This window comes from Convolutriloba macropyga, chromosome 4 (assembly GCF_964194025.1).
Source record: "Convolutriloba macropyga chromosome 4, txConMacr16.3, whole genome shotgun sequence".
In the NCBI taxonomy this organism is placed as follows: Eukaryota; Metazoa; Xenacoelomorpha; order Acoela; family Convolutidae; genus Convolutriloba; species Convolutriloba macropyga.
In genome coordinates, this window is record NC_134471.1 from 75,498,446 (window position 1) to 75,524,587 (window position 26,142).

Here is a 26,142-nt window from a genome sequence, read left to right on the forward strand (position 1 = left end):
GTCGGATATTTCAGAAACTATGTTGAAACTATTCAAATTAACTGACCTGTGAGTGCTCAAAGAAAAAGTGCCGTCCATTTTTTTGACAGTTGCATAACGGACGTCACTGGTAGCAGTTACATGACGCTATTGTAAATGACAACTAAGAGTTTTAAGAAGCTATAATGGCACAGGCATTCACGATTGACAAACATGGGCAGGAGAGTCTGGACGAGTACCTGGAGTACAAAAGAATTGTGGGAGATGACGATAATGGTGGGTCCGACATGTAGTTGATTGTGCAAATTTCTTAAATTTTGTGAAAACTGATAATTCCTCTGGAACGAAATTCGAAGCAATTATTGTAATAATGTTTGATGAAAATTGATTGACAATTTTTACCTTTAAAACTTTTTCGACTTCTTGAGTTTTTGCGTTAAGTTGTTCTCTCATTCACAATTTAACGCAGAAAAACATCAGAATTGCTTTCACTTTTTTATTCGATTAACTAGCGTCAAAAGTAGGCTCCGACAAGATTATTACACAAAATACTGCTATCAGACTCAACATTTAATACATTCCCCTATCAAGGTTTACTGTTTTGTGATTCGTTTCTTTTTACTTTACTTTTTAATGATCTGACGTTCAAGTCTGCAAAACTTTTGCGGCTTTGTGGCAGCAGATTTAAGACCTTTATATTGTTAATTGCTCTCCAATGACGTTTGAACAAAGTATTATAAAATTCTTGACTTTTTATCCGGAACATTCTTACTCACACTACAACATCCGGAACATAGAAAGACAAAAATTTAAGTTGTCTTTCTGTCCTCAAAAACGCGATAAACTTAAGGCTCGAGGGCAAAAGGTCTGTGAGCAGCTTTGAGTGATTTTGTAGGCTGAGTGTACAGTTCAGCAAAGTTGCTTAGGAACGCTTGAAAAGGCAGATATTCATGGTTTCGTGTTCAATCGTTGACACCCGTTTTTGCCTGCATGTGCCTGCTGAAACTAGCCTGCATTGAGTGATTTTGTAGGCTGAGTGTACAGTTCAGCAAAGTTGCTTAGGAACGCTTGAAAAGGCAGATATTCATGGTTTCGTGTTCAATCGTTGACACCCGTTTTTGCCTGCATGTGCCTGCTGAAACTAGCCTGCATGTGCTTAAGCTGGCAACACCTAAGTCACCACTGCCTATCGTTCGAGAGCAATTTGTCCGACGATAGTTGGTTGTTTGAATTATTAATTGCTCTCAAACGAAGTTTGGAGCATTTATTAAAAACGCGTGGCTTTTTGTAATGCTATGTGGCGCTTGATTTTTTAAAATCTTGTGAGTGATTGAATTGCATGCGTTCAGGAATTAATTCTGTTGCGGAAGTATAGCGTAGAGGTTAATGTCCCGAAGCTCATCCTATAGGTTTGGGGTTCGAACCCAAAATTTTTGTTCCAGTCAGAAATTTTTGTTCGGTGGCTGATTTGTCATTGAAACGCTCCTGAAAACTTGTACCAACTCTGTCGGTCTTTTTTATGCAATTTTTTTGTTATAATACCGACCCTTCGTCTGATAGTTTTTTAACTGACCATTTCACTTTTCTTCCTTGAAAAATGATCTGACGTTCAAGTCTGCAAAACTTTTGCGGCTTTGTGGCAGCAGATTTAAGACCTTTATATTGTTAATTGCTCTCCAATGACGTTTGAACAAAGTATTATAAAATTCTTGACTTTTTATCCGGAACATTCTTACTCACACTACAACATCCGGAACATAGAAAGACAAAAATTTAAGTTGTCTTTCTGTCCTCAAAAACGCGATAAACTTAAGGCTCGAGGGCAAAAGGTCTGTGAGCAGCTTTGAGTGATTTTGTAGGCTGAGTGTACAGTTCAGCAAAGTTGCTTAGGAACGCTTGAAAACGCAGATATTCATGGTTTCGTGTTCAATCGTTGACACCCGTTTTTGCCTGCATGTGCCTGCTGAAACTAGCCTGCATGTGCTTAAGCTGGCAACACCTAAGTCACCACTGCCTATCGTTCGAGAGCAATTTGTCCGACGATAGTTGGTTGTTTGAATTATTAATTGCTCTCAAACGAAGTTTGGAGCATTTATTGTAAACGCGTGGCTTTTTGTAATGCTATGTGGCGCTTGATTTTTTAAAATCTTGTGAGTGATTGAATTGCATGCGTTCAGGAATTAATTCTGTTGCGGAAGTATAGCGTAGAGGTTAATGTCCCGAAGCTCATCCTATAGGTTTGGGGTTCGAACCCAAAATTTTTGTTCCAGTCAGAAATTTTTGTTCGGTGGCTGATTTGTCATTGAAACGCTCCTGAAAACTTGTACCAACTCTGTCGGTCTTTTTTATGCAATTTTTTTGTTATAATACCGACCCTTCGTCTGATAGTTTTTTAACTGACCATTTCACTTTTCTTCCTTGAAAAATGATCTGACGTTCAAGTCTGCAAAACTTTTGCGGCTTTGTGGCAGCAGATTTAAGACCTTTATATTGTTAATTGCTCTCCAATGACGTTTGAACAAAGTATTATAAAATTCTTGACTTTTTATCCGGAACATTCTTACTCACACTACAACATCCGGAACATAGAAAGACAAAAATTTAAGTTGTCTTTCTGTCCTCAAAAACGCGATAAACTTAAGGCTCGAGGGCAAAAGGTCTGTGAGCAGCTTTGAGTGATTTTGTAGGCTGAGTGTACAGTTCAGCAAAGTTGCTTAGGAACGCTTGAAAAGGCAGATATTCATGGTTTCGTGTTCAATCGTTGACACCCGTTTTTGCCTGCATGTGCCTGCTGAAACTAGCCTGCATTGAGTGATTTTGTAGGCTGAGTGTACAGTTCAGCAAAGTTGCTTAGGAACGCTTGAAAAGGCAGATATTCATGGTTTCGTGTTCAATCGTTGACACCCGTTTTTGCCTGCATGTGCCTGCTGAAACTAGCCTGCATGTGCTTAAGCTGGCAACACCTAAGTCACCACTGCCTATCGTTCGAGAGCAATTTGTCCGACGATAGTTGGTTGTTTGAATTATTAATTGCTCTCAAACGAAGTTTGGAGCATTTATTAAAATTGCGTGGCTTTTTGTAATGCTATGTGGCGCTTGATTTTTTAAAATCTTGTGAGTGATTGAATTGCATGCGTTCAGGAATTAATTCTGTTGCGGAAGTATAGCGTAGAGGTTAATGTCCCGAAGCTCATCCTATAGGTTTGGGGTTCGAACCCAAAATTTTTGTTCCTGTCAGAAATTTTTGTTCGGTGGCTGATTTGTCATTGAAACGCTCCTGAAAACTTGTACCAACTCTGTCGGTCTTTTTTATGCAATTTTTTTGTTATAATACCGACCCTTCGTCTGATAGTTTTTTAACTGACCATTTCACTTTTCTTCCTTGAAAAATGATCTGACGTTCAAGTCTGCAAAACTTTTGCGGCTTTGTGGCAGCAGATTTAAGACCTTTATATTGTTAATTGCTCTCCAATGACGTTTGAACAAAGTATTATAAAATTCTTGACTTTTTATCCGGAACATTCTTACTCACACTACAACATCCGGAACATAGAAAGACAAAAATTTAAGTTGTCTTTCTGTCCTCAAAAACGCGATAAACTTAAGGCTCGAGGGCAAAAGGTCTGTGAGCAGCTTTGAGTGATTTTGTAGGCTGAGTGTACAGTTCAGCAAAGTTGCTTAGGAACGCTTGAAAACGCAGATATTCATGGTTTCGTGTTCAATCGTTGACACCCGTTTTTGCCTGCATGTGCCTGCTGAAACTAGCCTGCATGTGCTTAAGCTGGCAACACCTAAGTCACCACTGCCTATCGTTCGAGAGCAATTTGTCCGACGATAGTTGGTTGTTTGAATTATTAATTGCTCTCAAACGAAGTTTGGAGCATTTATTGTAAACGCGTGGCTTTTTGTAATGCTATGTGGCGCTTGATTTTTTAAAATCTTGTGAGTGATTGAATTGCATGCGTTCAGGAATTAATTCTGTTGCGGAAGTATAGCGTAGAGGTTAATGTCCCGAAGCTCATCCTATAGGTTTGGGGTTCGAACCCAAAATTTTTGTTCCAGTCAGAAATTTTTGTTCGGTGGCTGATTTGTCATTGAAACGCTCCTGAAAACTTGTACCAACTCTGTCGGTCTTTTTTATGCAATTTTTTTGTTATAATACCGACCCTTCGTCTGATAGTTTTTTAACTGACCATTTCACTTTTCTTCCTTGAAAAATGATCTGACGTTCAAGTCTGCAAAACTTTTGCGGCTTTGTGGCAGCAGATTTAAGACCTTTATATTGTTAATTGCTCTCCAATGACGTTTGAACAAAGTATTATAAAATTCTTGACTTTTTATCCGGAACATTCTTACTCACACTACAACATCCGGAACATAGAAAGACAAAAATTTAAGTTGTCTTTCTGTCCTCAAAAACGCGATAAACTTAAGGCTCGAGGGCAAAAGGTCTGTGAGCAGCTTTGAGTGATTTTGTAGGCTGAGTGTACAGTTCAGCAAAGTTGCTTAGGAACGCTTGAAAAGGCAGATATTCATGGTTTCGTGTTCAATCGTTGACACCCGTTTTTGCCTGCATGTGCCTGCTGAAACTAGCCTGCATTGAGTGATTTTGTAGGCTGAGTGTACAGTTCAGCAAAGTTGCTTAGGAACGCTTGAAAAGGCAGATATTCATGGTTTCGTGTTCAATCGTTGACACCCGTTTTTGCCTGCATGTGCCTGTTGAAACTAGCCTGCATGTGCTTAAGCTGGCAACACCTAAGTCACCACTGCCTATCGTTCGAGAGCAATTTGTCCGACGATAGTTGGTTGTTTGAATTATTAATTGCTCTCAAACGAAGTTTGGAGCATTTATTAAAAACGCGTGGCTTTTTGTAATGCTATGTGGCGCTTGATTTTTTAAAATCTTGTGAGTGATTGAATTGCATGCGTTCAGGAATTAATTCTGTTGCGGAAGTATAGCGTAGAGGTTAATGTCCCGAAGCTCATCCTATAGGTTTGGGGTTCGAACCCAAAATTTTTGTTCCAGTCAGAAATTTTTGTTCGGTGGCTGATTTGTCATTGAAACGCTCCTGAAAACTTGTACCAACTCTGTCGGTCTTTTTTATGCAATTTTTTTGTTATAATACCGACCCTTCGTCTGATAGTTTTTTAACTGACCATTTCACTTTTCTTCCTTGAAAAATGATCTGACGTTCAAGTCTGCAAAACTTTTGCGGCTTTGTGGCAGCAGATTTAAGACCTTTATATTGTTAATTGCTCTCCAATGACGTTTGAACAAAGTATTATAAAATTCTTGACTTTTTATCCGGAACATTCTTACTCACACTACAACATCCGGAACATAGAAAGACAAAAATTTAAGTTGTCTTTCTGTCCTCAAAAACGCGATAAACTTAAGGCTCGAGGGCAAAAGGTCTGTGAGCAGCTTTGAGTGATTTTGTAGGCTGAGTGTACAGTTCAGCAAAGTTGCTTAGGAACGCTTGAAAACGCAGATATTCATGGTTTCGTGTTCAATCGTTGACACCCGTTTTTGCCTGCATGTGCCTGCTGAAACTAGCCTGCATGTGCTTAAGCTGGCAACACCTAAGTCACCACTGCCTATCGTTCGAGAGCAATTTGTCCGACGATAGTTGGTTGTTTGAATTATTAATTGCTCTCAAACGAAGTTTGGAGCATTTACTGTAAACGCGTGGCTTTTTGTAATGCTATGTGGCGCTTGATTTTTTAAAATCTTGTGAGTGATTGAATTGCATGCGTTCAGGAATTAATTCTGTTGCGGAAGTATAGCGTAGAGGTTAATGTCCCGAAGCTCATCCTATAGGTTTGGGGTTCGAACCCAAAATTTTTGTTCCAGTCAGAAATTTTTGTTCGGTGGCTGATTTGTCATTGAAACGCTCCTGAAAACTTGTACCAACTCTGTCGGTCTTTTTTATGCAATCTTTTTGTTATAATACCGACCCTTCGTCTGATAGTTTTTTAACTGACCATTTCACTTTTCTTCCTTGAAAAATGATCTGACGTTCAAGTCTGCAAAACTTTTGCGGCTTTGTGGCAGCAGATTTAAGACCTTTATATTGTTAATTGCTCTCCAATGACGTTTGAACAAAGTATTATAAAATTCTTGACTTTTTATCCGGAACATTCTTACTCACACTACAACATCCGGAACATAGAAAGACAAAAATTTAAGTTGTCTTTCTGTCCTCAAAAACGCGATAAACTTAAGGCTCGAGGGCAAAAGGTCTGTGAGCAGCTTTGAGTGATTTTGTAGGCTGAGTGTACAGTTCAGCAAAGTTGCTTAGGAACGCTTGAAAAGGCAGATATTCATGGTTTCGTGTTCAATCGTTGACACCCGTTTTTGCCTGCATGTGCCTGCTGAAACTAGCCTGCATTGAGTGATTTTGTAGGCTGAGTGTACAGTTCAGCAAAGTTGCTTAGGAACGCTTGAAAAGGCAGATATTCATGGTTTCGTGTTCAATCGTTGACACCCGTTTTTGCCTGCATGTGCCTGCTGAAACTAGCCTGCATGTGCTTAAGCTGGCAACACCTAAGTCACCACTGCCTATCGTTCGAGAGCAATTTGTCCGACGATAGTTGGTTGTTTGAATTATTAATTGCTCTCAAACGAAGTTTGGAGCATTTATTAAAATTGCGTGGCTTTTTGTAATGCTATGTGGCGCTTGATTTTTTAAAATCTTGTGAGTGATTGAATTGCATGCGTTCAGGAATTAATTCTGTTGCGGAAGTATAGCGTAGAGGTTAATGTCCCGAAGCTCATCCTATAGGTTTGGGGTTCGAACCCAAAATTTTTGTTCCAGTCAGAAATTTTTGTTCGGTGGCTGATTTGTCATTGAAACGCTCCTGAAAACTTGTACCAACTCTGTCGGTCTTTTTTATGCAATTTTTTTGTTATAATACCGACCCTTCGTCTGATAGCTTTTTAACTGACCATTTCACTTTTCTTCCTTGAAAAATGATCTGACGTTCAAGTCTGCAAAACTTTTGCGGCTTTGTGGCAGCAGATTTAAGACCTTTATATTGTTAATTGCTCTCCAATGACGTTTGAACAAAGTATTATAAAATTCTTGACTTTTTATCCGGAACATTCTTACTCACACTACAACATCCGGAACATAGAAAGACAAAAATTTAAGTTGTCTTTCTGTCCTCAAAAACGCGATAAACTTAAGGCTCGAGGGCAAAAGGTCTGTGAGCAGCTTTGAGTGATTTTGTAGGCTGAGTGTACAGTTCAGCAAAGTTGCTTAGGAACGCTTGAAAACGCAGATATTCATGGTTTCGTGTTCAATCGTTGACACCCGTTTTTGCCTGCATGTGCCTGCTGAAACTAGCCTGCATGTGCTTAAGCTGGCAACACCTAAGTCACCACTGCCTATCGTTCGAGAGCAATTTGTCCGACGATAGTTGGTTGTTTGAATTATTAATTGCTCTCAAACGAAGTTTGGAGCATTTATTGTAAACGCGTGGCTTTTTGTAATGCTATGTGGCGCTTGATTTTTTAAAATCTTGTGAGTGATTGAATTGCATGCGTTCAGGAATTAATTCTGTTGCGGAAGTATAGCGTAGAGGTTAATGTCCCGAAGCTCATCCTATAGGTTTGGGGTTCGAACCCAAAATTTTTGTTCCAGTCAGAAATTTTTGTTCGGTGGCTGATTTGTCATTGAAACGCTCCTGAAAACTTGTACCAACTCTGTCGGTCTTTTTTATGCAATTTTTTTGTTATAATACCGACCCTTCGTCTGATAGCTTTTTAACTGACCATTTCACTTTTCTTCCTTGAAAAATGATCTGACGTTCAAGTCTGCAAAACTTTTGCGGCTTTGTGGCAGCAGATTTAAGACCTTTATATTGTTAATTGCTCTCCAATGACGTTTGAACAAAGTATTATAAAATTCTTGACTTTTTATCCGGAACATTCTTACTCACACTACAACATCCGGAACATAGAAAGACAAAAATTTAAGTTGTCTTTCTGTCCTCAAAAACGCGATAAACTTAAGGCTCGAGGGCAAAAGGTCTGTGAGCAGCTTTGAGTGATTTTGTAGGCTGAGTGTACAGTTCAGCAAAGTTGCTTAGGAACGCTTGAAAACGCAGATATTCATGGTTTCGTGTTCAATCGTTGACACCCGTTTTTGCCTGCATGTGCCTGCTGAAACTAGCCTGCATGTGCTTAAGCTGGCAACACCTAAGTCACCACTGCCTATCGTTCGAGAGCATATTGTCCGACGATAGTTGGTTGTTTGAATTATTAATTGCTCTCAAACGAAGTTTGGAGCATTTATTGTAAACGCGTGGCTTTTTGTAATGCTATGTGGCGCTTGATTTTTTAAAATCTTGTGAGTGATTGAATTGCATGCGTTCAGGAATTAATTCTGTTGCGGAAGTATAGCGTAGAGGTTAATGTCCCGAAGCTCATCCTATAGGTTTGGGGTTCGAACCCAAAATTTTTGTTCCAGTCAGAAATTTTTGTTCGGTGGCTGATTTGTCATTGAAACGCTCCTGAAAACTTGTACCAACTCTGTCGGTCTTTTTTATGCAATTTTTTTGTTATAATACCGACCCTTCGTCTGATAGTTTTTTAACTGACCATTTCACTTTTCTTCCTTGAAAAATTTCACATGTACCATCAACCCCCCCCCCCCCCCCCCCCCCCGGTGAACTCCCACCCACTCCAACTCCCTACTAATGCTCCCATTTTTCTTCTTTTCCCATCCCTCTCTCTCAGTTAAGGTGAAGCGATTCTCGATTCTCCCTACGCACCAGCTAGCTAATGACGTCCAAGCGCTCGCCAGTCGTTCGAAAGGAATTCACCTGACATTATTTGGTTGTGTCTACCATTTTTTCAATAAATGCTGTTTGCAATTGTGTTAATTGATATCTGTATTAACGTTTTTCTGGCACGGGCATGATCCTTCTATTTTAATAAAGGCTGCTGGCGCTACTTTTTTTTGGTAAGAAATATTTGAATAGGGGCCAAATAAATGCAATCAAAGCAAGCCTGGTGTCAGGAATAATTAAAAATTTAGAAACCTGTCTAATATCTAGTCTTCATAACTTTCTGTATTAAAACGTATGACCAGTGCTTCTGCAACTGAGTTACTCGAGAAACGAGTAATTTAACGGTTTGTTGTATTTAGGACGGCTGTTCACAGAAGCCGAGTATGAGGCTTACAAGAAGAAATGGATTCCAATCAGAATGAAGAACAGAATATATGTTGCATTTCACAATTCAGACCGAGACATGGACTGCAAATTGATTGGTCCACAGACACCCTGCTTTTGTGGACACAGGTGTAAAATCATCCGAAAGACATATTCGGATATAAATTTCGGAGTTTTTACTAAATCGTATTTTTATTTTAAATAGAAATAAACAAATGCGAAGTAAATCTGCCTAACTTTTAACACTCATCGCTTTGATTTATGATCAAATGTTATTTTTAACAGAAACGCTAGCAATATTGACAACTGTGTTGGTTTCACTCCTCCGCTATCAATGGGAGCAATGAGGGCACCTCTTTATTTATCATTGATTTTACGAAAACGCGGACAGCAAATGTTGGATAATTTGCGTATCGAACATTAATATTCTGCACAGGTATATCAACCACAAGACGGACTTCGAGAAGGTTCCCAATCCAATCAAGCAGCCATGTAGAAACTGCGTCTGTGACAACTTCCACTTCATTCCTAAGAACGGATCCCAGCCAATCAGATGTACGTGCAAACACTTCCCAGATGACCATGCCTTGAAACATCCGTACGGATGCAAAAAGTTAGTTGATTTCATCAGGTTCGCGCACAAGTAGGGAATCGAATCAAGATTGATAGCTCGTTGTTCAGTATGTGTTATTATAGCTGCGAAGCTGTAAGTTGAGCAAATATATTCGGTTTACTTCGTTTTTACGAACAGAAGGTGAGTTTTGGTTTATGGAGTATTGTTGACTCAGGAGTTTGCTATAAATGCAAAAAAGTCACTTTAACTTCACTCACTCCGATAAATGACATTTATATTTTCTAAATTATAGGACACAAGGTCAGAATATTCAAAAGATAAGGTCAAGCTGAGAAGGTTTCTACACATTTTGGATTAATTATTTCGATTTTTCTAACCCAAATCACCGTAATGACCGTTTGATCGTTTTCTTCTAGAACATTCTTTGGATTTCACTTTTCGGGAGTTTTTTTACGCTTTAGTTTTGCGAGATTTCAGAAATGTTGCTAAAGTAAAAGCGATTATGGGAAATTACCCTGCATAGCCCGTGTGGACTGGTGGGTGCTGTTCATGACTGTGTATTTTGACTTTCTGTATTTTTTTTTACAAAAAATAAACACTGAGTTTTGGATTTTAATGTTTGCTGTTAGTTGATTTGTTTTTTGTTGTCTCGTAGTCTTATTCATGGCAAGTCTCATCGGCCCGCTAATGTGGCTTTATTTGAATTTATGAAACTTTTCTTTCTCTTCCTCATTTGGTAGACATTTGAGCCACAATTCTGGATAGGCAGGGTCGGAATATTATGTGCAAACGCATCTTACCGAGCCTCCTTATTTGAATTCAAATTCAAGGTAATACGAATCTTTTGTAAGTTTTTCTCGATGATTTTTAAGTGGCGTCGATAACTTTATCAACACATTTGTATCTGTTTCTATCTAAGTTCTATGGAACGCAAAAGTTTTCCGCTGCTATATTATTGTGCGGAATAGCTGTTGATTTTTGATGAGTATAGTTCTGAGTAAGTTTTTCAAAAATCTGAGCACATTTACTGTGCGGGCAGTTATATCAGTTGTAGATTATCATATGCTACCAGGGAAAACAAAAATGTTCCAATTAAGAAATGTCTTCATTGCTTTATCTGCTTTGTTATCAGATGTCCAACTGGTCCAAAGAAGTGCAGTGAGTTCAAAGGCAGCTTCACTTGTGACTGTGGAGCAGCAGTGTACAAACACATTATGGTTAAGGAGACCAAAGCAGAGAGGATCAAGAGAGGCAAACCAGTGGGACATGATGTCCCCTATCAAGCCATGGGAGGTCAGTTAAAAAAACTCTTTTCCCTTACCTTACAATCAAAATACAGCAGATATAGGTTTCATTTCTATTTCAAACATGTAAATTTCACAACTATAACCACAATTTGAACACTTAACATGTCAATGCGTGGGATTCAACTCCTATAGTATTATTGTAAAAATTGTACTCCAATTGCAAAGCAATAAATCGAATACATTGCAACAGTCAACAGAATTTTCCGCTTCAGGCATTGAAAAAGATTTCCGCTTCAATCTCTCAATCAAAAATTTTACTTCTCAAATCTTTTCTCGCAAATCGAACACAATGCGTAAAACTGGGTATTGACTTATCAGATAAAATAACTATAAATCATGGTGTTCCACAAGGAACTGTGTTAGGACCTCTTATTTTTCTGTTATATGTCAACAATTTTTCTGAAAAAATGGAAAGTGAAAATGATGTTGTTTAATTTGCGGATGACACTAGTATTATATGCAAATTTGAACGTAATTAAAATATTCACAAAAAAATTGAAAAAATATTAGAACAAACAGACAAATACCTGACAGAGAATCAACTCACTTTAAATGCCGATAAAACAGAGATATTATTCTTTACAAAGCATACTAATTCGGATCCAGAGTTATCGAAGTTATCAAACCAGCTCATGCATGTCGTTATCTGGGAGTACAAATTGATTCAAACCTAACCTTTGAAAATCACCTGAACTCAATTTTAAGCAAAGTGGCTAATGCAATTCGTTCTTTATATCTTGTAATAAATCAAATTCCTTTGAAAATAAGAATTGATGTTTTCAAGTCAATTGTACTCTCACATCTTTCTTTCAGTGGAGTATTCCTTCAAACTTTTACAACGAAACACATAAACCGCATAAACAGGCAAATTAACCGGGGAATTATTGTTTGTTTTTTTCGACAACAATTTGACCACTCAATTGATCATCTCATTCAGGATCGTATCCTGCCAGCCGAGTTGTTTATCTCAAAAGGTAGGCCCATGAAGCTACAAACAGATATAACACACTGGGTAACATCCGAAAATTTTTAAGTGTTTACTAGTCGCCATAACGCTAGACAGAACAAGAGAACAAATCAAATTATTAAAAAACGCAAACGAATTGGAGTAACAAATCTGTAATCTTGAAAAGCGTTCAAAATGGAACAATTTGCCCTCTTCAATAAGAACTTTCAACAGGAAAACTTTCTTTAAAAATGTTTTAACCAAGTTTTTGCTCGATCAACACAAGAAAGTACCCGTTAATATACAAATAGGAGCCTTTAAATCCTTTTTTTACCTATGAGAACGAACAGGCACAATTTGAAGATTTTTATACTAATAACAATGCTGATTTATTTATTTAACATTTCAAAGCATGTAGATATCTAACCTTAGGGTTATATTCTGAGAGATTTTTATGTTTCAAAATAAGATTTGTCTATTTTCCCCGGTTTGGAAGCAGCATTTGCAATTCTGTAACGTTACTGCACTTCATTTTCAAATTTTATTCAAAGAGGCAGCCATTAACCTTTTTGCCAAATTATATGTGTCCATATAAAGAGGTTTCTGGAATTGTGTTATTAATAGCCGCACAGCGATAGCTGAGGCTATTATTGGCCTCCTCTTGTTTTTTTTACAATTCAAAGATTTTGAATTGTATTGGGGCGCTGTCTTTGTTTTAAGATCTGTTCACACATTTATTATCAGCGTTATTTATCTGAGCTCTCTGGTGCTAACCTCCTTGTGGTTCAGTTAGATGCAGCCGATTTCGACTCCTCCTCTATTGTTTGAGAGCAATTTCTCAGACGGTAGTCGGTTTTTATTAGCCGACGTCAGCCTCTCAACTTCTATTAAATATGTGCTCACCTTTTTACAGTTCAAAGAATTTGAATTGTATTGGGGCGCTGTCTTTTTTAAGATCTGTTCACACATTTTCATGATTTTTGAAGTCAAATTGGAGTAGTGATTTTGGTCACGCCGAAACAGGCAATGGAGCGAAAAAGCGAGTGGTTTTGCGGCGTGAATTTTTTTCGCTCTAATTTTAAAGTAGAGTGAGAAAACGGTGTTTGAACAAATTCGGTTTCTCGGTAGTGGTTTTTTGTTCACATGCGGCAATTTCACTCTGATTTTTACTGTATTTTCGATTTTTTGGATCGGATTTTTTTCTAAATGGTTTTCCCAATACATTCACAGCTCATTCTAGGCCTAGTTTTTGTTAGAATCAAATTTTTTTTATCTCACTAGTGGTTTTTGTTCTCCCTAGCAGCATTTTGACATTGATTTTCTTTTCTTTTTTGTTTTTGTTTCATATGTTTTTTTTAGAAATGGTTTTCTCAATTCACTCATTGTCCATTCTAGGTCTGGTTGTTTGTTAAGTCAAAGAAAATTCTTTGAATTGTACGTCAGGACTTGTCCTGCTATGTTTTTTTATTTCGTCGTCATGATTTTTGTTACGACCATATGACGTCACAGCCACTTTTTGTTCATTCGTTCATGCAATTTCAACTGAATTGCATACGTGACGTCATTTTTCGCTCTTAGTGGAGCGAGTTTTTTGTTCATGCGCGTGATTGAATTTTTGGTCATACTTGACTTACCTCACTCTCAAAAATGACTTCCTCAATTTGAAATTCAAAGAGATAAGGTCAAATGGGTGTGTGTCACTCTAAATGAAGGTTATTTGAGATCAGCTAATAGAGGCAGCAATAACTTATACAGATTTCTAATCAAAATATAACAGATCAGCCTTCAATGAAAAGACGATTTTTTTGGACTGTCTATTTTACTGTTTTTTTAGACTGCCGATCTACGAATCTATTGCGGCTATTTTCTGGCAATCTGCCAGCTATGTTGGTTTTTAGGCATCACTGGGTTCTCCTCGTTAGCACCGGGGGTTGATAGATTGGATCCCAGTGGAATTGGACCCAGCTCAGCTGGAGGAGGGGCACCAATCCAGCCGGGTGATCACCCCTTTCTCAAGGTAACTGATAAATGGTCACCACATTTTCTGAAGCCTTTTCGTTTGTTGCATGGTTTCGATGGCTTTCTGAGGATTGACTGAACATATTTAAAAGGTCGGATTCAAGAATTGGTTGGGAATTAGTCAATGTAAGCTTCCGATGTTTTTCTTTATATAGTTGTGCAGGAAAATATAATCAAGGCTTTTGGTTAAAAGCTTTCCCATTATAGCCCCCCCCCCCCCCCCAGCTTACTGGTAATATAACATTTAGCCACCAATCATAGTATTTCTACCATAATGGGGGCTATAATTGGAAAGATCTCCAGCTGTGACTTGAGGATAAATGTTCACTCAATAATCTGTCTTGTGGTTGCCTTTCAGATGCATGCACAGTCCCTACCAGACAGAAAGACACCCCAAACCCAACAGCTTCAGAGGAGAGAGGGAGAGAGTGACATGGAGTACTTCGAGAGACTCTACAAGTGGAAACAGAAGACAGGATACTTCCTCAAAAACTGAATCCTTGGAGAGAAGTAGAATTTTGATGCCATTGGGGATGACGTTATAGGAACTGAATCATTCCGTAAAAGGCTTAAAAATGCGGACAATCTCCATAAATAGACGTTTAATTTCAAAATTAATGAAGATAAATGAACGTGGTGCTATAGAGCGTCAGAAAAGTACATAATTTGTGAAGATTAGTGATATGATAGTTTAGCACGCATCCAATTATTTTTGCGTTTTGGAGACCTGTTTTCTTTTTGTAAAACATTGACAATCTGAATTAAATGACAGTTTCTCGATGACGTGAGATGACCTGTACAACTTCTAAAAGTTCGAACCAAGAATTTACAAAGGAGATGTCGTATCCTTGGCTGTCAGTGTTGTGTTCGCTTTCTCTTTGACTTAAATCACAAGGTTAGATATGTTGAAAAAAAATGAAAATTAGATATTTAAAAAACAAATGTATTTGTGCCAATTGAGTTAGTTGCAAATTGTAAATGTGTACATATATCCATGTGAATATAAAATGTAAAATTGCCACTTTGTACATCAGTAACTAAACTGCTTTAATTTAATGCAAAGCTGCCTTTAAAGCCAAACATGAATTCAATATTTTCAGAAATAACATTTTTCAAATTGTGAGTGGAAAGTGATTGGAGTACTAGCTATCTAAGTGCAAAATTGAAAGGTTTCGTTTTTGTAACGAGTTTTTTTAACAAAAGAAATTGGAATCTTGTAATGAATTTGAGTGACTCGTATTAGTACCCCCTCAATTGTAACTTGGGTTCGAGGCATAGCCTTTTGTGAGGGTAAACGTTTTGAGCAACATATCGGAAACGAATATGAGTTAGAAACTAGCTAATCCTCTTTATCGGGCTGGTGTATTTTGGCTTCAACGAATGTAGAATAAGGAGGGGGCGCGACATCGTTTCTGTTCCCATTGGGACCCCTGTTGGTTCCAGTTGGACTTGATGCCAAAGCGTGACTTCCAGGTGGGTCAACTGACACCATTGTTGTATCTCGTAGTCCTTGCAAGGGGCCCATTATTATAGGGCGAGGGAAGAAGCCAGAAGTTGCCCGCTCGGAGCCTCCGAAAGCCACACTGCGGATTATGGGACGCCTATGTAGCAGACAAAAATATTCAAAAGATAATGAAAAATCTAAGAAATGTTCCTACCATCAGCGTAAAACGTATGCCAATACAACCGAAAAGCATAAACCGGCTAACGTCGGATGAAGTGTTCTCGAACGACAGACGGGGGCGACAATTTAGAAAGAGCGTAGCTTAGAAAAGTTGTATGTGTGCAAGAAAACTTCCCAACTGCGGTTGGAACCTCCAGGTTCGCAGCCTGACATCTTAACCACTCAGTTACAAAGGCTTTGATACCCCACCGCTCATAATCGCTTTTATATAAGCAACAGACTTCATTTCGGAATGAAAAGACTTGTGAAAAAGTTCATTGAGAAGGCAAGGAATATTTAGGGCTACTTTAAGGGAGTTAGTTTGGTGGGCGGTTGTTATGGAGTGGGGGTTTGTAGGTAAGGGGTAGATGATTGCCCAGGTTGTAGGTCGGCAAGGGATATGTGCCGAGGGGTATGCACTTGTAGGGGGGTTGGTGGGGGATTGGTAGTAGTTGGGGGCGGGGGGGCTAAGTAGGTGGGGGATCTGTAGTTTAGATAAGTAGGAGAGATTTAAATATGGATCTAAAATTCTCAAAATGACCTGTTACCTTGAATAGTACAGCAGTTCCTAATTACTATGCGTTACAAACTAAGCTACTGTTAATTACAAATGTTCGAAAACACAGGTCGAAGTTCAAAAACGGAAGTAAGTGATCGAATTCAAAGAAGTCTAAATTGAAGTCATGAACCAACTTGTTGTAGCTGAAAAGCATAGCCGCAGAATACCCGAAGCGACTCAAAGAGTCGTGCAATATAATCCCATATAAGAAAAATACGTGGTGTCCCATCTAAAAAGAAACTAAAAAGAAACGCAATTTTTAGTTTAAAGGTTTGGGGTCGAGGGTGTGGGTTGGTTGGAGTGATGTTTGTAATAACTTGGCTGGGGTGGACGGACTTTTTTTGAGAACAAAACTTCTCAAAATGATTTGTCGCGACCTTGAATTGTTCCAGCGGCACCTAATTTTTGTTAGAACCTAGGCCACTGTTGAAGTCAAATATTCCGAAACTAAAGTCAACGTTCTAAAACAAGTCAATGTAAAAAAAACAAGTCGAAAACAAGTCATAATCAAATTTTCTTCAGCTTAAAGAAAACCTGTGGAATAACAATACTCCTCTTCGAGTCATGAGAACCTGTAGAATACCATTACTCCTCTTCGAGTCGCAGAAATCGGTAGAAAACCAGTACTGCTTATCGAATCATAAATATACACAAACGTTTACCACAGTTGCTTCAAACTTCGTTCGAGAGTTATTAAAAAGCCCCACCCTTCAAAAGCCCCAAACGAAGATTCATACCCCAAATCCATATCCGATGGTCCTTAATTCAATATTAAAATGTTTTTTTTTGACGTGGGGATTTGTTTTCTAGAACCCATCTATTGCTATGGCCATATTAACTTATCTATGATCTGTCAACAACTTTTTATTAAGTGCCCTCAAACGAAGTTTGTAGCAATTATATTAGTCCCGTCGTGTTTTTTTTTAAAGTTTCGTCTTTCCCATTTGACTTTTCGTCCTCAAAAACGGGATAAACAGGTAGCGCTCAGATAGCCTTAAATGGCCGAGCAGCTCTTGTAGAGTCTTACGCCCCTTACTAGTCTCTAATTACCCGATTCACCGAAACTGTTTTGAGGAGACAATTTCAAACTGTGAGGGGTGGTTCTTAGTCTTAAAAGTTTAACCCACCACTCCGTTCCACCCCCCCCCCCCCGTGCTAGCGTCCCTAAGCTCCAGCTAGCTACTACCGAAGCCAATCGCTCGCCTGTGGTTTGAGAGCAATTCGACCGACGTTAGTCGGATATGTTATTGATAATTAACTTTGTTTCATGGCAAGCACGACAATGCGCAAAATTTCAGGTAAATCTCTTTCCTGCGCAGAAATACATTATTGGAGTTACGACTTTAAGACTAAATGTTCTTACATAAGGGGCTCTCGTTTACCTGGGAAGCGGAACGTCGTTGAAGTCTTGAGGAGAATTAGTGTCGCGATCATCGTCATCGTCACGCTGATAAGCTGAGAGCCGCGGTGCTCGCGGTTCTTGATCAGAATTGGCCAGAACTGTAGACTGGAGAGCGTAGCTGGAACTGGGCTGAGCTGGTCGGTAAAAGTCGTTTGTCCTCTTGTCCACGAAGTCTCCGTTGCTGCCTCCGCTGCTCGGGTCATTTTCACAAGACAGCGAGCGGGAGAATCCGAACCTGGCTCCTACATTGATTAAAATTTACCCGCGATCTTACCTTTTTTGATCAGCAGATGCGTATTGTTTTCAACACCCAATTACATGAGCTATGACAGTAAAAGAGCCATGACAAATTAGTCCAACAGGAGTAATATAATTGCTACAAACTATATTTTAGAGCTCTTTAAAATATGCAATTTAAAATCATGGAGTACTAATCCATGATTTTAAATGGAATATTTTAAATCGCTCTAAAATATAGTTTGTAGCAATTATATTTTTCCTGTTGGACTAATTTGTCATGGCTCTTTTTGTGCTAACAATTTTTCCTGTGATCATTTTTCGTTTGACTGTCTTCTCGTCGAAAGAAACTAGATAAACTGGTGAAGCTCGATCGTTAAGTCAGAGTACATTTAGTTGCCTTAGAGCAGTGATCTCAAATTAATGGGAGGGTAGAATTTCAAGTGGTAGGGAAAAAATCGTGAGATAATTTTGGTGAAAAAAAAAATAAAATGGTTACTCTGACCTTAAAGTGAGAATTTTTGAGTAAAAAAAATAACTTCGTCAATTACAGGACGTTTTCTTCTACCTGTGTTTTGTAAAGTGTTGCGCAACACTATTCAGCTAATATCTCATAGCTAGTTGTTGTGTATTGGTGTACCTAAACACTACAGAACAAAAAACCCTCATCTACTTTTTGAGTACATTTTTTTTTCTATTAGTTTGCAGACAACAGTGGATGACGACAAAACCAGTACGAGTACTGTTTTAATATTTGTTTTCACAAATGAAGAAATATATGATCCGTTGGTATTTTTTGAATCGGAATTAGAAAAAATGTCTAAAAACATTGAATGCACCCAAATTCGTGCAATGGCTAAGATCTGCAAAAATTCGGACGATAAAATTTAATAAAGGGGAGATTTTCTTTTACTTTGAAACCTTAAATGAATTTGAAAGTATTTATTGTCTTATCAGTTTCGGTAAGCTGTACCAAAATGTACAACTGAAATACTCCTTATGCACAAGAAAACTACAGAAATCATATTTTACAGAGAAAAAGACGAAACCAAAAAAAGATGCAAAATTTGTTTAACTCTTTGTTGGTTTCTCTTTCGAACAAAGTTTTTTTGCGTGAACGTTAGAGACTTTATAAAATACTGTTTGATTCAACGGCATTAATATGCGTTTGATACGTTTAAATAATATTTTTTATGAATTGGGCAAGTTGATGTTATGCTAGAAATTTTCCATATTGTAAACTTATATTATTTTTAGTGTTAATGTGACACAAAAAAAAACAGAACTGGTTCGTTAAATGCAGTCCAAAACAGCAACGGGAAAGGCAACCGTTTTGGAGCAGCGAACGAAAATGTTTTTTGTTTTTCATGATAGTCGCCAAAATTAAATCCATAAGGCCTCTATACCAGGGTTAAGTAATTTTTCTCTAGGACTATAATTAACCAAATTGATCATATATGGGGAATTTGTAACAAGAAAAACAGAAAACCAATAGTCATTTGAGAAAAACGGATGAATTTTATCTTAGCCAACTTTGCAGTCGTCTTCTCAACTTTTGCTTGATTGTCTAAGCGCAATTTTTCCATTTGACCAAAAATTGGATGAATCATCAAAAACAGAATCCACCTGCGTGATGTAATTAGCTGACAAAACTTTAGTATTTCAGTACGGAAGATGTACAAATAATTAATTTCATGCTAATTTTTCGATTTGTCACGTAAATATTGAACAGAAAATTTTTGTTTTATTTAAATTGTTGACAATTGGACATTTTCTGAATATAGAACAATTGAATTGAAAAAATATCAAACAGAGTTCTTACCAAAAAGAGTGAACATGACATAATCGACAACGCTAATTTTCGATTATGGCTTGATGTTCAGTGACATTTGTTTAGAAAAATTTTTGACTTGGACGTAACTATTTGCTGGATAATTCTTCAGTGGAACATATTTTCGAGATAAAAATAAGATGAGAAAAAATCAGTAATTGTTTGCTACAAACTTGAGACGTATGTTGGAACATTCTGTGCTATTCACACTCTCCCACGAGCATTCTTCTTTTATTTTCTGATTGACTTACTGGATGGAAAGCTCGCAAAAGACTTCAGACGGTCCTTGTACTTCTGGGCTGAGCTCTTTTCCCTCTCTTCTCTGTCTCGACCTCTATCTCCAGTACCCCTCCCTCTTCTCTGATCCGCATCCCCTCGTAGTCCCCTCGTGTGACCTTTGATCCGCATTCCCTCGTAGTCTTGACTCGCCATCTCGTCATCCAAGTTGCTGAATGCCATCCCACGTATTATTTTGAACTCTGGCTGAGGTTCGTTTTCTGGAGATAGAAATAAATTTCTCTCTAGATGCGATTAATTTCAGATTTTAATAACCAAGTTGAAGGAAAAAAGAAAAATAAACAAATTTAAATACAAGGAAAACCGTTAGAAAAAGAATTGAGAAAAAAATTTTCGTGAAAAATTCAAGTTCATAACGCGAAGAAATTAAAAAACGAGAGTTAAAAGGCTGAGGGAGAGAGGAAGAAACATCAAAGATCGGAGAAAGATTGGCAATAAGAAATAATCAGCAAAACATTTGAATTTTAGATCAAGATAAACCAAGATTATTTAATAATGGAGACCACGCAAGCATACTCGGTTTCTATTGTAGTTGCAGGCTCAATTTGGTGTTACTGTTTTAATGTTTGTTTTCACAAATGAGGAAATATATGATCCGTTGGTATTTTTTGAATCGGAATTAGAAAAAATGTCTAAAAACATTGAATGCACCCAAATTCGTGCAATGGCTAAGATCTGCAAAAATTCGGACGATAAAATTTAATAAAGGGGAGATTTTCTTTTACTTTGAAACCTTAAATGAATTTGAAAGTATTTATTGTCTTATCAGTTTCGGTAAGCTGTACCAAAATGTACAACTGAAATACTCCTTATGCACAAGAAAACTACAGAAATCATATTTTACAGAGAAAAAGACGAAACCAAAAAAAGATGCAAAATTTGTTTAACTCTTTGTTGGTTTCTCTTTTGAACAAAGTTTTTTTGCGTGAACGTTAGAGACTTTATAAAATACTGTTTGATTAAACGGCATTAATATGCGTTTGATACGTTTAAATAATATTTTCTATGATTTGGGCAAGTTGATGTTATGCTAGAAATTTTCCATAATGTAAACTTATATTATTTTTAGTGTTAATGTGACACAAAAAAAACAGAACTGGTTCGTTAAATGCAGTCCAAAACAGCAACGGGAAAGGCAACCGTTTTGGAGCAGCGAACGAAAATGTTTTTTGTTTTTATGATAGTCGCCAAAATTAAATCCATAAGGCCTCTATACCAGGGTTAAGTAATTTTTCTCTAGGACTATAATTAACCAAATTGATCATATATGGGGAATTTGTAACAAGAAAAACAGAAAACCAATAGTCATTTGAGAAAAACGGATGAATTTTATCTTAGCCAACTTTGCAGTCGTCTTCTCAACTTTTGCTTGATTGTCTAAGCGCAATTTTTCCATTTGACCAAAAATTGGATGAATCATCAAAAACAGAATCCACCTGCGTGATGTAATTAGCTGACAAAACTTTAGTATTTCAGTACGGAAGATGTACAAATAATTAATTTCATGCTAATTTTTCGATTTGTCACGTAAATATTGGACAGAAAATTTTTGTTTTATTTAAATTGTTGACAATTGGACATTTTCTGAATATAGAACAATTGAATTGAAAAAATATCAAACAGAGTTCTTACCAAAAAGAGTGAACTTGACATAATCGACAACGCTAATTTTCGATTATGGCTTGATGTTCAGTGACATTTGTTTAGAAAAATTTTTGACTTGGACGTAACTATTTGCTGGATAATTCTTCAGTGGAACATATTTTCGAGATAAAAATAAGATGAGAAAAAATCAGTAATTGTTTGCTACAAACTTGAGACGTATATTAGAACATTCTGTGCTACTCACACTCTCCCACGAGCCGTCTTCGTTTATTTTCTTATTGACTTACTGGATGGGAAGCTTGCAAAAGACTTCAGACGGTCCTTGTACTTCTGGGCTGAGCTCTTTTCCCTCTCTTCTCTGTCTCGACCTCTATCTCCAGTGCCCCTCCCCCTTCTCTGTTGACCTTTGATCCGCATCCCCTCGTAGTCTTGACTCGCCATCTCGTCATCCAAGTTGCTGAATGCCATCCCACGTATTATTTTGAACTCTGGCTGAGGTTCGTTTTCTGGAGTTAGAAATAAATTTCTCTCTACATGCGATTAATTTCAGATTTTAATAACCAAGTTGAAGGAAAAAAGAAAAATGAACAAATTCAAATACAAGGAAAACCGTTAGAAGTAGAATTGAGAAAAGAGTTTTTCGTGAATAGCAGAACAGTATTTTTTAAAGCAAATGATTTCTGCGCAACCATACTCGGTTTCTACTGTAGTTCCGGGCTCAGTTTGGTGTTGCTGTAAGACTCAAAAACTTTTTAAAATACATCAAGATGAGGTCCTTCGTTCAAGACAAATATGGTCGGGTGGAACATATAGGGGGGGGGGGGGGGGGGGGGAGGTGCGACCAAGTCCATACTCAGTCGCACAGTCGCGACTGGCCCATAATTTGTTTTGGTTTGAGGGGTTACTACATTACAATTTAACCAATTCCATTTTACCCATTGGCATTTTACCCAGCCTGTCATTTTACCCAATGCCAACTTGCCCAAAGCTCTTCGATCTTTCCGTCCTATTATTCGATGCTCCGTTGTGATAGTTTCATATCAAGCACCACGGGCCATTTAATTATATAGTCGGCTAAATAGTCGTTCTGGTAATTTTAACAATAGAGTAATTTAAAGCTGACAATGGGTATAATGGCAGGTTGGGTAAAATGGCATTGGGTAAAATGGAATTGGGTAAATTGTCTCGACACCGGTTTGAGGACCTCATCCTGAAAGACTGAATGAATGGATTGAGTTAACGCCGACAGTAAAATCAAAAAATAATAATCTGATAATTACTGCGATTACCGAAGAGTGCGATTTTCTCCTACATAAACTGTCTTATGTTCTCAGTACCAACTTTGCAATTTGCAAAAAATTTTAATTTGTGAACAAGTTTTCAGAAATGTGCGAAAAAGTTATGATCTCTTACTCTCAGCCAGGCTGTCCCGTTTGCCTCCAAATTTTGCCTGGAATCTTTTGCTTGCTGCTGTTTGCTCTTTCCCTGGTGCTGTTGACTTGTTCTCGTTATCAGCAGCATTCTCCTTCTCAACTTTCTTCTTCAGCTTGCTAGACAGCAACAGTGGCTCGAAGATTGAGAAGTTCTCGTTCTGAACTCGCAGTGGTGGAAGAATGTCATTCTCCTCGGAAGCTAAAAAGATATCCTAAGCTAAATAGATACCATTAGCTTTTAAGCCCAACAATCGGTTTATTAGACAAATTTTTGTCCTACATTAAATGTTCCCTAATTAAAGAAGACAGGGACAGAGCTAGAGAGAATTATAAAGTATAACTCAAAAATGCATCTTAATTTTTAAAAATCTTTCAGAAATTAAATTATTAGAAAAAAAAACTAATTTTTTGCGATAAAGTAGATTCCGTCCGGGATTTTTTGAATGATATGAGCAAAAGATAAATCAGTTTCTTACCCAGTGAAGATTTGGAGGCTTTCAGGTTCATCTTCTTCAGCGATGCCAGTACTGAAAAGCAGAATGTATTTTTTCTGCAATTTACGCAGCAATCCCTGGCTATGAGAGTCAAGAATGTTTTTTTTTGTGTCAAAATTACGCCATTTGATTCTCGATTCTTGATTTTCATTTATAAAGAGTACTGCTTTTTTCAATCACGATTTAAAAGATCCAAAGAGTAGAGCTAAAGCTAACTTTTCTACCCAAATTACAAGGTGGTTCACCCCACAAATTGTTGGTCCGTACCTGTTTCGTATACGCTTCCTTATAATCTTTTCATAGCGTATTTGAGTGTTCAAGATCACTTCAAAAGTATGCGCGTAAATGTTTGCGGTGCTCGTTCAATATCTCTGCTCTAGGTATGGGCTTTGATTATGCGGAGGCCCGGTCTGAACAAAGTCGAATCGTTCAGAAAAAAAGTCTCTTTGATTTACTTTTTTAAAGTCTGTTTAAAAAAAGTCAAATTATTTGACAAATATTAGAGTGATCGCGTAATGATATTTATGGTAGTAGTTGGTGGTAGTTTGTTCGGCATTAACGTTAGTCTGTTTGAGGGCCCCATTTTTCAACTATAGTTTTCGTATTTATATGCCAGTCAAAACCTAAATATAATTTGGAACCCGATCATAGGAACTGACCTCTGTTGTCGTCTTCCTCTGTCAATAATCCGAGGTCCTTCATCTGGTCGTGGTACTTCTCAGCCCTCTCTGCTATGAAGGGATGGTCCAGGAAGTTCTCCCAGAGGGAGGAGATAATCTCACTTGAGATCAGACAGTTGGTGTTGATTGCAATCAGTCTCATCAAGAATACTCCATCAGGTCGAAGGTAGTGGTGGATGAAGTATCTACATACCAATAGACCGCTTTCGGAAAAAAACCCTCTTAATTCTAGATAGGAAATAAACCCCTACCGAAATAAATCACCACTTGGCTATTAAAGAGCTGCGCATGTAGCGCGTTTGCCATGCCCCGAGAACCATGGCAATGCCTTAGCAGCCCGAGGGAGTTTATATGAAACTATAACAACCGAACATAGCATCACGACCCAAAATCAAATTGAAAATTGGGGTTAGTTTCCTGTCTAAAATTAGGTGAGGTTTTTTTCCGTGGGGCATTATTTCATAAACCCCAATGCACAAATCTCAATGTGAGAGAAGACTCTGACATTGTTTCACTGTAATTAATAACAAGACGGCTCGCGCGAGTCTGTGCGTAGCACAAAATGTTCCGACAAACTTCTCAAGTTCGCAAAAACAACATATAAATTCTGCCAGAGAAACCGTTGGGAGTATCCGAAAGCAACCTCTATGCATTGGAGAAACTTACTCGTATTGTTTAATTCGAAAAATGCTATCTTTTAGCAGATAACAAACTTTAGAAATATAAGTGTAGTACAATCTGACTGAAACAAAAATCATACACAAAGATCACACTTTACACAAACAAACATCATCAAACAAATACAGAGCCCAAAACAAAAAATAATTTTTATAAAAAATTGTTTTTGTCAAAAGGTCACTACTCAAGCTTCATAATTATTCAATTCGGTCTTCTTTGGTTGTTCTCCATAAAACTAGGTATGAACGTTTTGAGGCAATTGTATTGATGAATAAAACACTGACACTAAAATTTGAAACGTAACGTTTTTAAAGTTTTTGGAATTTTTTTTTCATTTTTGATAATTCATGAGCACGACGGAACACATAAATTTTCAAAATCTTGCAAAAGGGTTTTCAGCGAGACAAACTCAGCTTTAGTATAGGACACATTCGAAGCCGCAATTTGTGACAAATTTTAGGTAATTTTGTTTTCTTTTCTTGGACCTTTTTTGCACTATGCCTCTACTTTTGTCTTACATTTGAATGCACTATATCTCTCACACTAGCTACCTCTTTCGCCCTTTTTCATACACATATACCACACACACATAAAAACGAACACCGATAAATACTTCCACACAAGCACGCGCACACACAAATACATAAATACAAACCCACCATCATATGGATGTTTTTAAAATTTTCTCTTTGACATTTAATCATTACTGAAATGTTGTCCCCGTTTATATAAGGCTTGAGTTTTTTACTGGAACACTAAGTTTGGAATTCTTTAGGAAAATTTCGAATTAATTCGAAAGAGTTTGTCTTTTTTGATGTTTCAAGAGCATAATCCGCCCGCTCGTTTTCTAAAATAATTTTCAAAGAATTGTTAAAAGCTCAATATAATAAACACAGTTTTTGTTTTGAATGAAAATTTAGTTTTAACGAAAATGCAAAACTTTCTAGATTAATTAATTTTCTAATTTTACTTTTTAAAACATCTGGCTGTTTGTGTTCTCTGCATCTACTTCCTTTTGACATGTAAAGGAACGTTGAAAGACGTTCCTAGAGCCTGATAATTACTAACTTTGAGGAATATTGATAAAATTACTCTTTCGACTCATTCCTTTTTTACGTAAGAGTTTTTTCAAGGAAATAGGAAAATTTATTCATCTTTATGACAACTGAAAAATAAAAGGAAAATTCTTTGTTTTTGAAAAGAAATTTTTGGTTTTCTTATGAAAAGTTTTCAACCAATAAAAGATTTACTTTTCTAC

The 26,142-nt window shown here is 37.4% G+C and overlaps 3 protein-coding genes across 3 annotated transcripts in view; 2 read left to right on the forward strand and 1 right to left on the reverse strand.

Moving 5' to 3' along the window:
• The window catches only part of LOC142337902 (uncharacterized), a 519,657-nt gene that overhangs the window by 187,842 nt on the left and 305,673 nt on the right, over positions 1 to 26,142 (forward strand). The window lies entirely within an intron of this gene.
• LOC142337908 (protein FAM221A-like) lies at positions 19 to 15,111 on the forward strand. Its single transcript, XM_075387543.1, has 6 exons — positions 19 to 255; positions 9,135 to 9,288; positions 9,596 to 9,772; positions 10,866 to 11,026; positions 13,885 to 14,003; positions 14,364 to 15,111. Exons 1-6 carry the CDS (start codon positions 165 to 167, stop codon positions 14,499 to 14,501), a joined length of 840 nt encoding a protein of 279 aa, XP_075243658.1. The 5' UTR covers positions 19 to 164; the 3' UTR covers positions 14,502 to 15,111.
• The window catches only part of LOC142337911 (innexin-19-like), a 37,447-nt gene continuing 26,232 nt past the window's right edge, over positions 14,928 to 26,142 (reverse strand). The window contains exons 8-13 of the mRNA XM_075387547.1: positions 24,186 to 24,391; positions 23,509 to 23,559; positions 23,013 to 23,231; positions 21,887 to 22,105; positions 17,610 to 17,871; positions 14,928 to 15,606 (exon numbers count right to left, since the gene is read on the reverse strand). Of these exons, the coding sequence (XP_075243662.1) occupies positions 15,345 to 15,606; positions 17,610 to 17,871; positions 21,887 to 22,105; positions 23,013 to 23,231; positions 23,509 to 23,559; positions 24,186 to 24,391 (1,219 nt within the window). The 3' untranslated portion in view covers positions 14,928 to 15,344. The remainder of the gene's footprint in view (positions 15,607 to 17,609; positions 17,872 to 21,886; positions 22,106 to 23,012; positions 23,232 to 23,508; positions 23,560 to 24,185; positions 24,392 to 26,142) is intronic.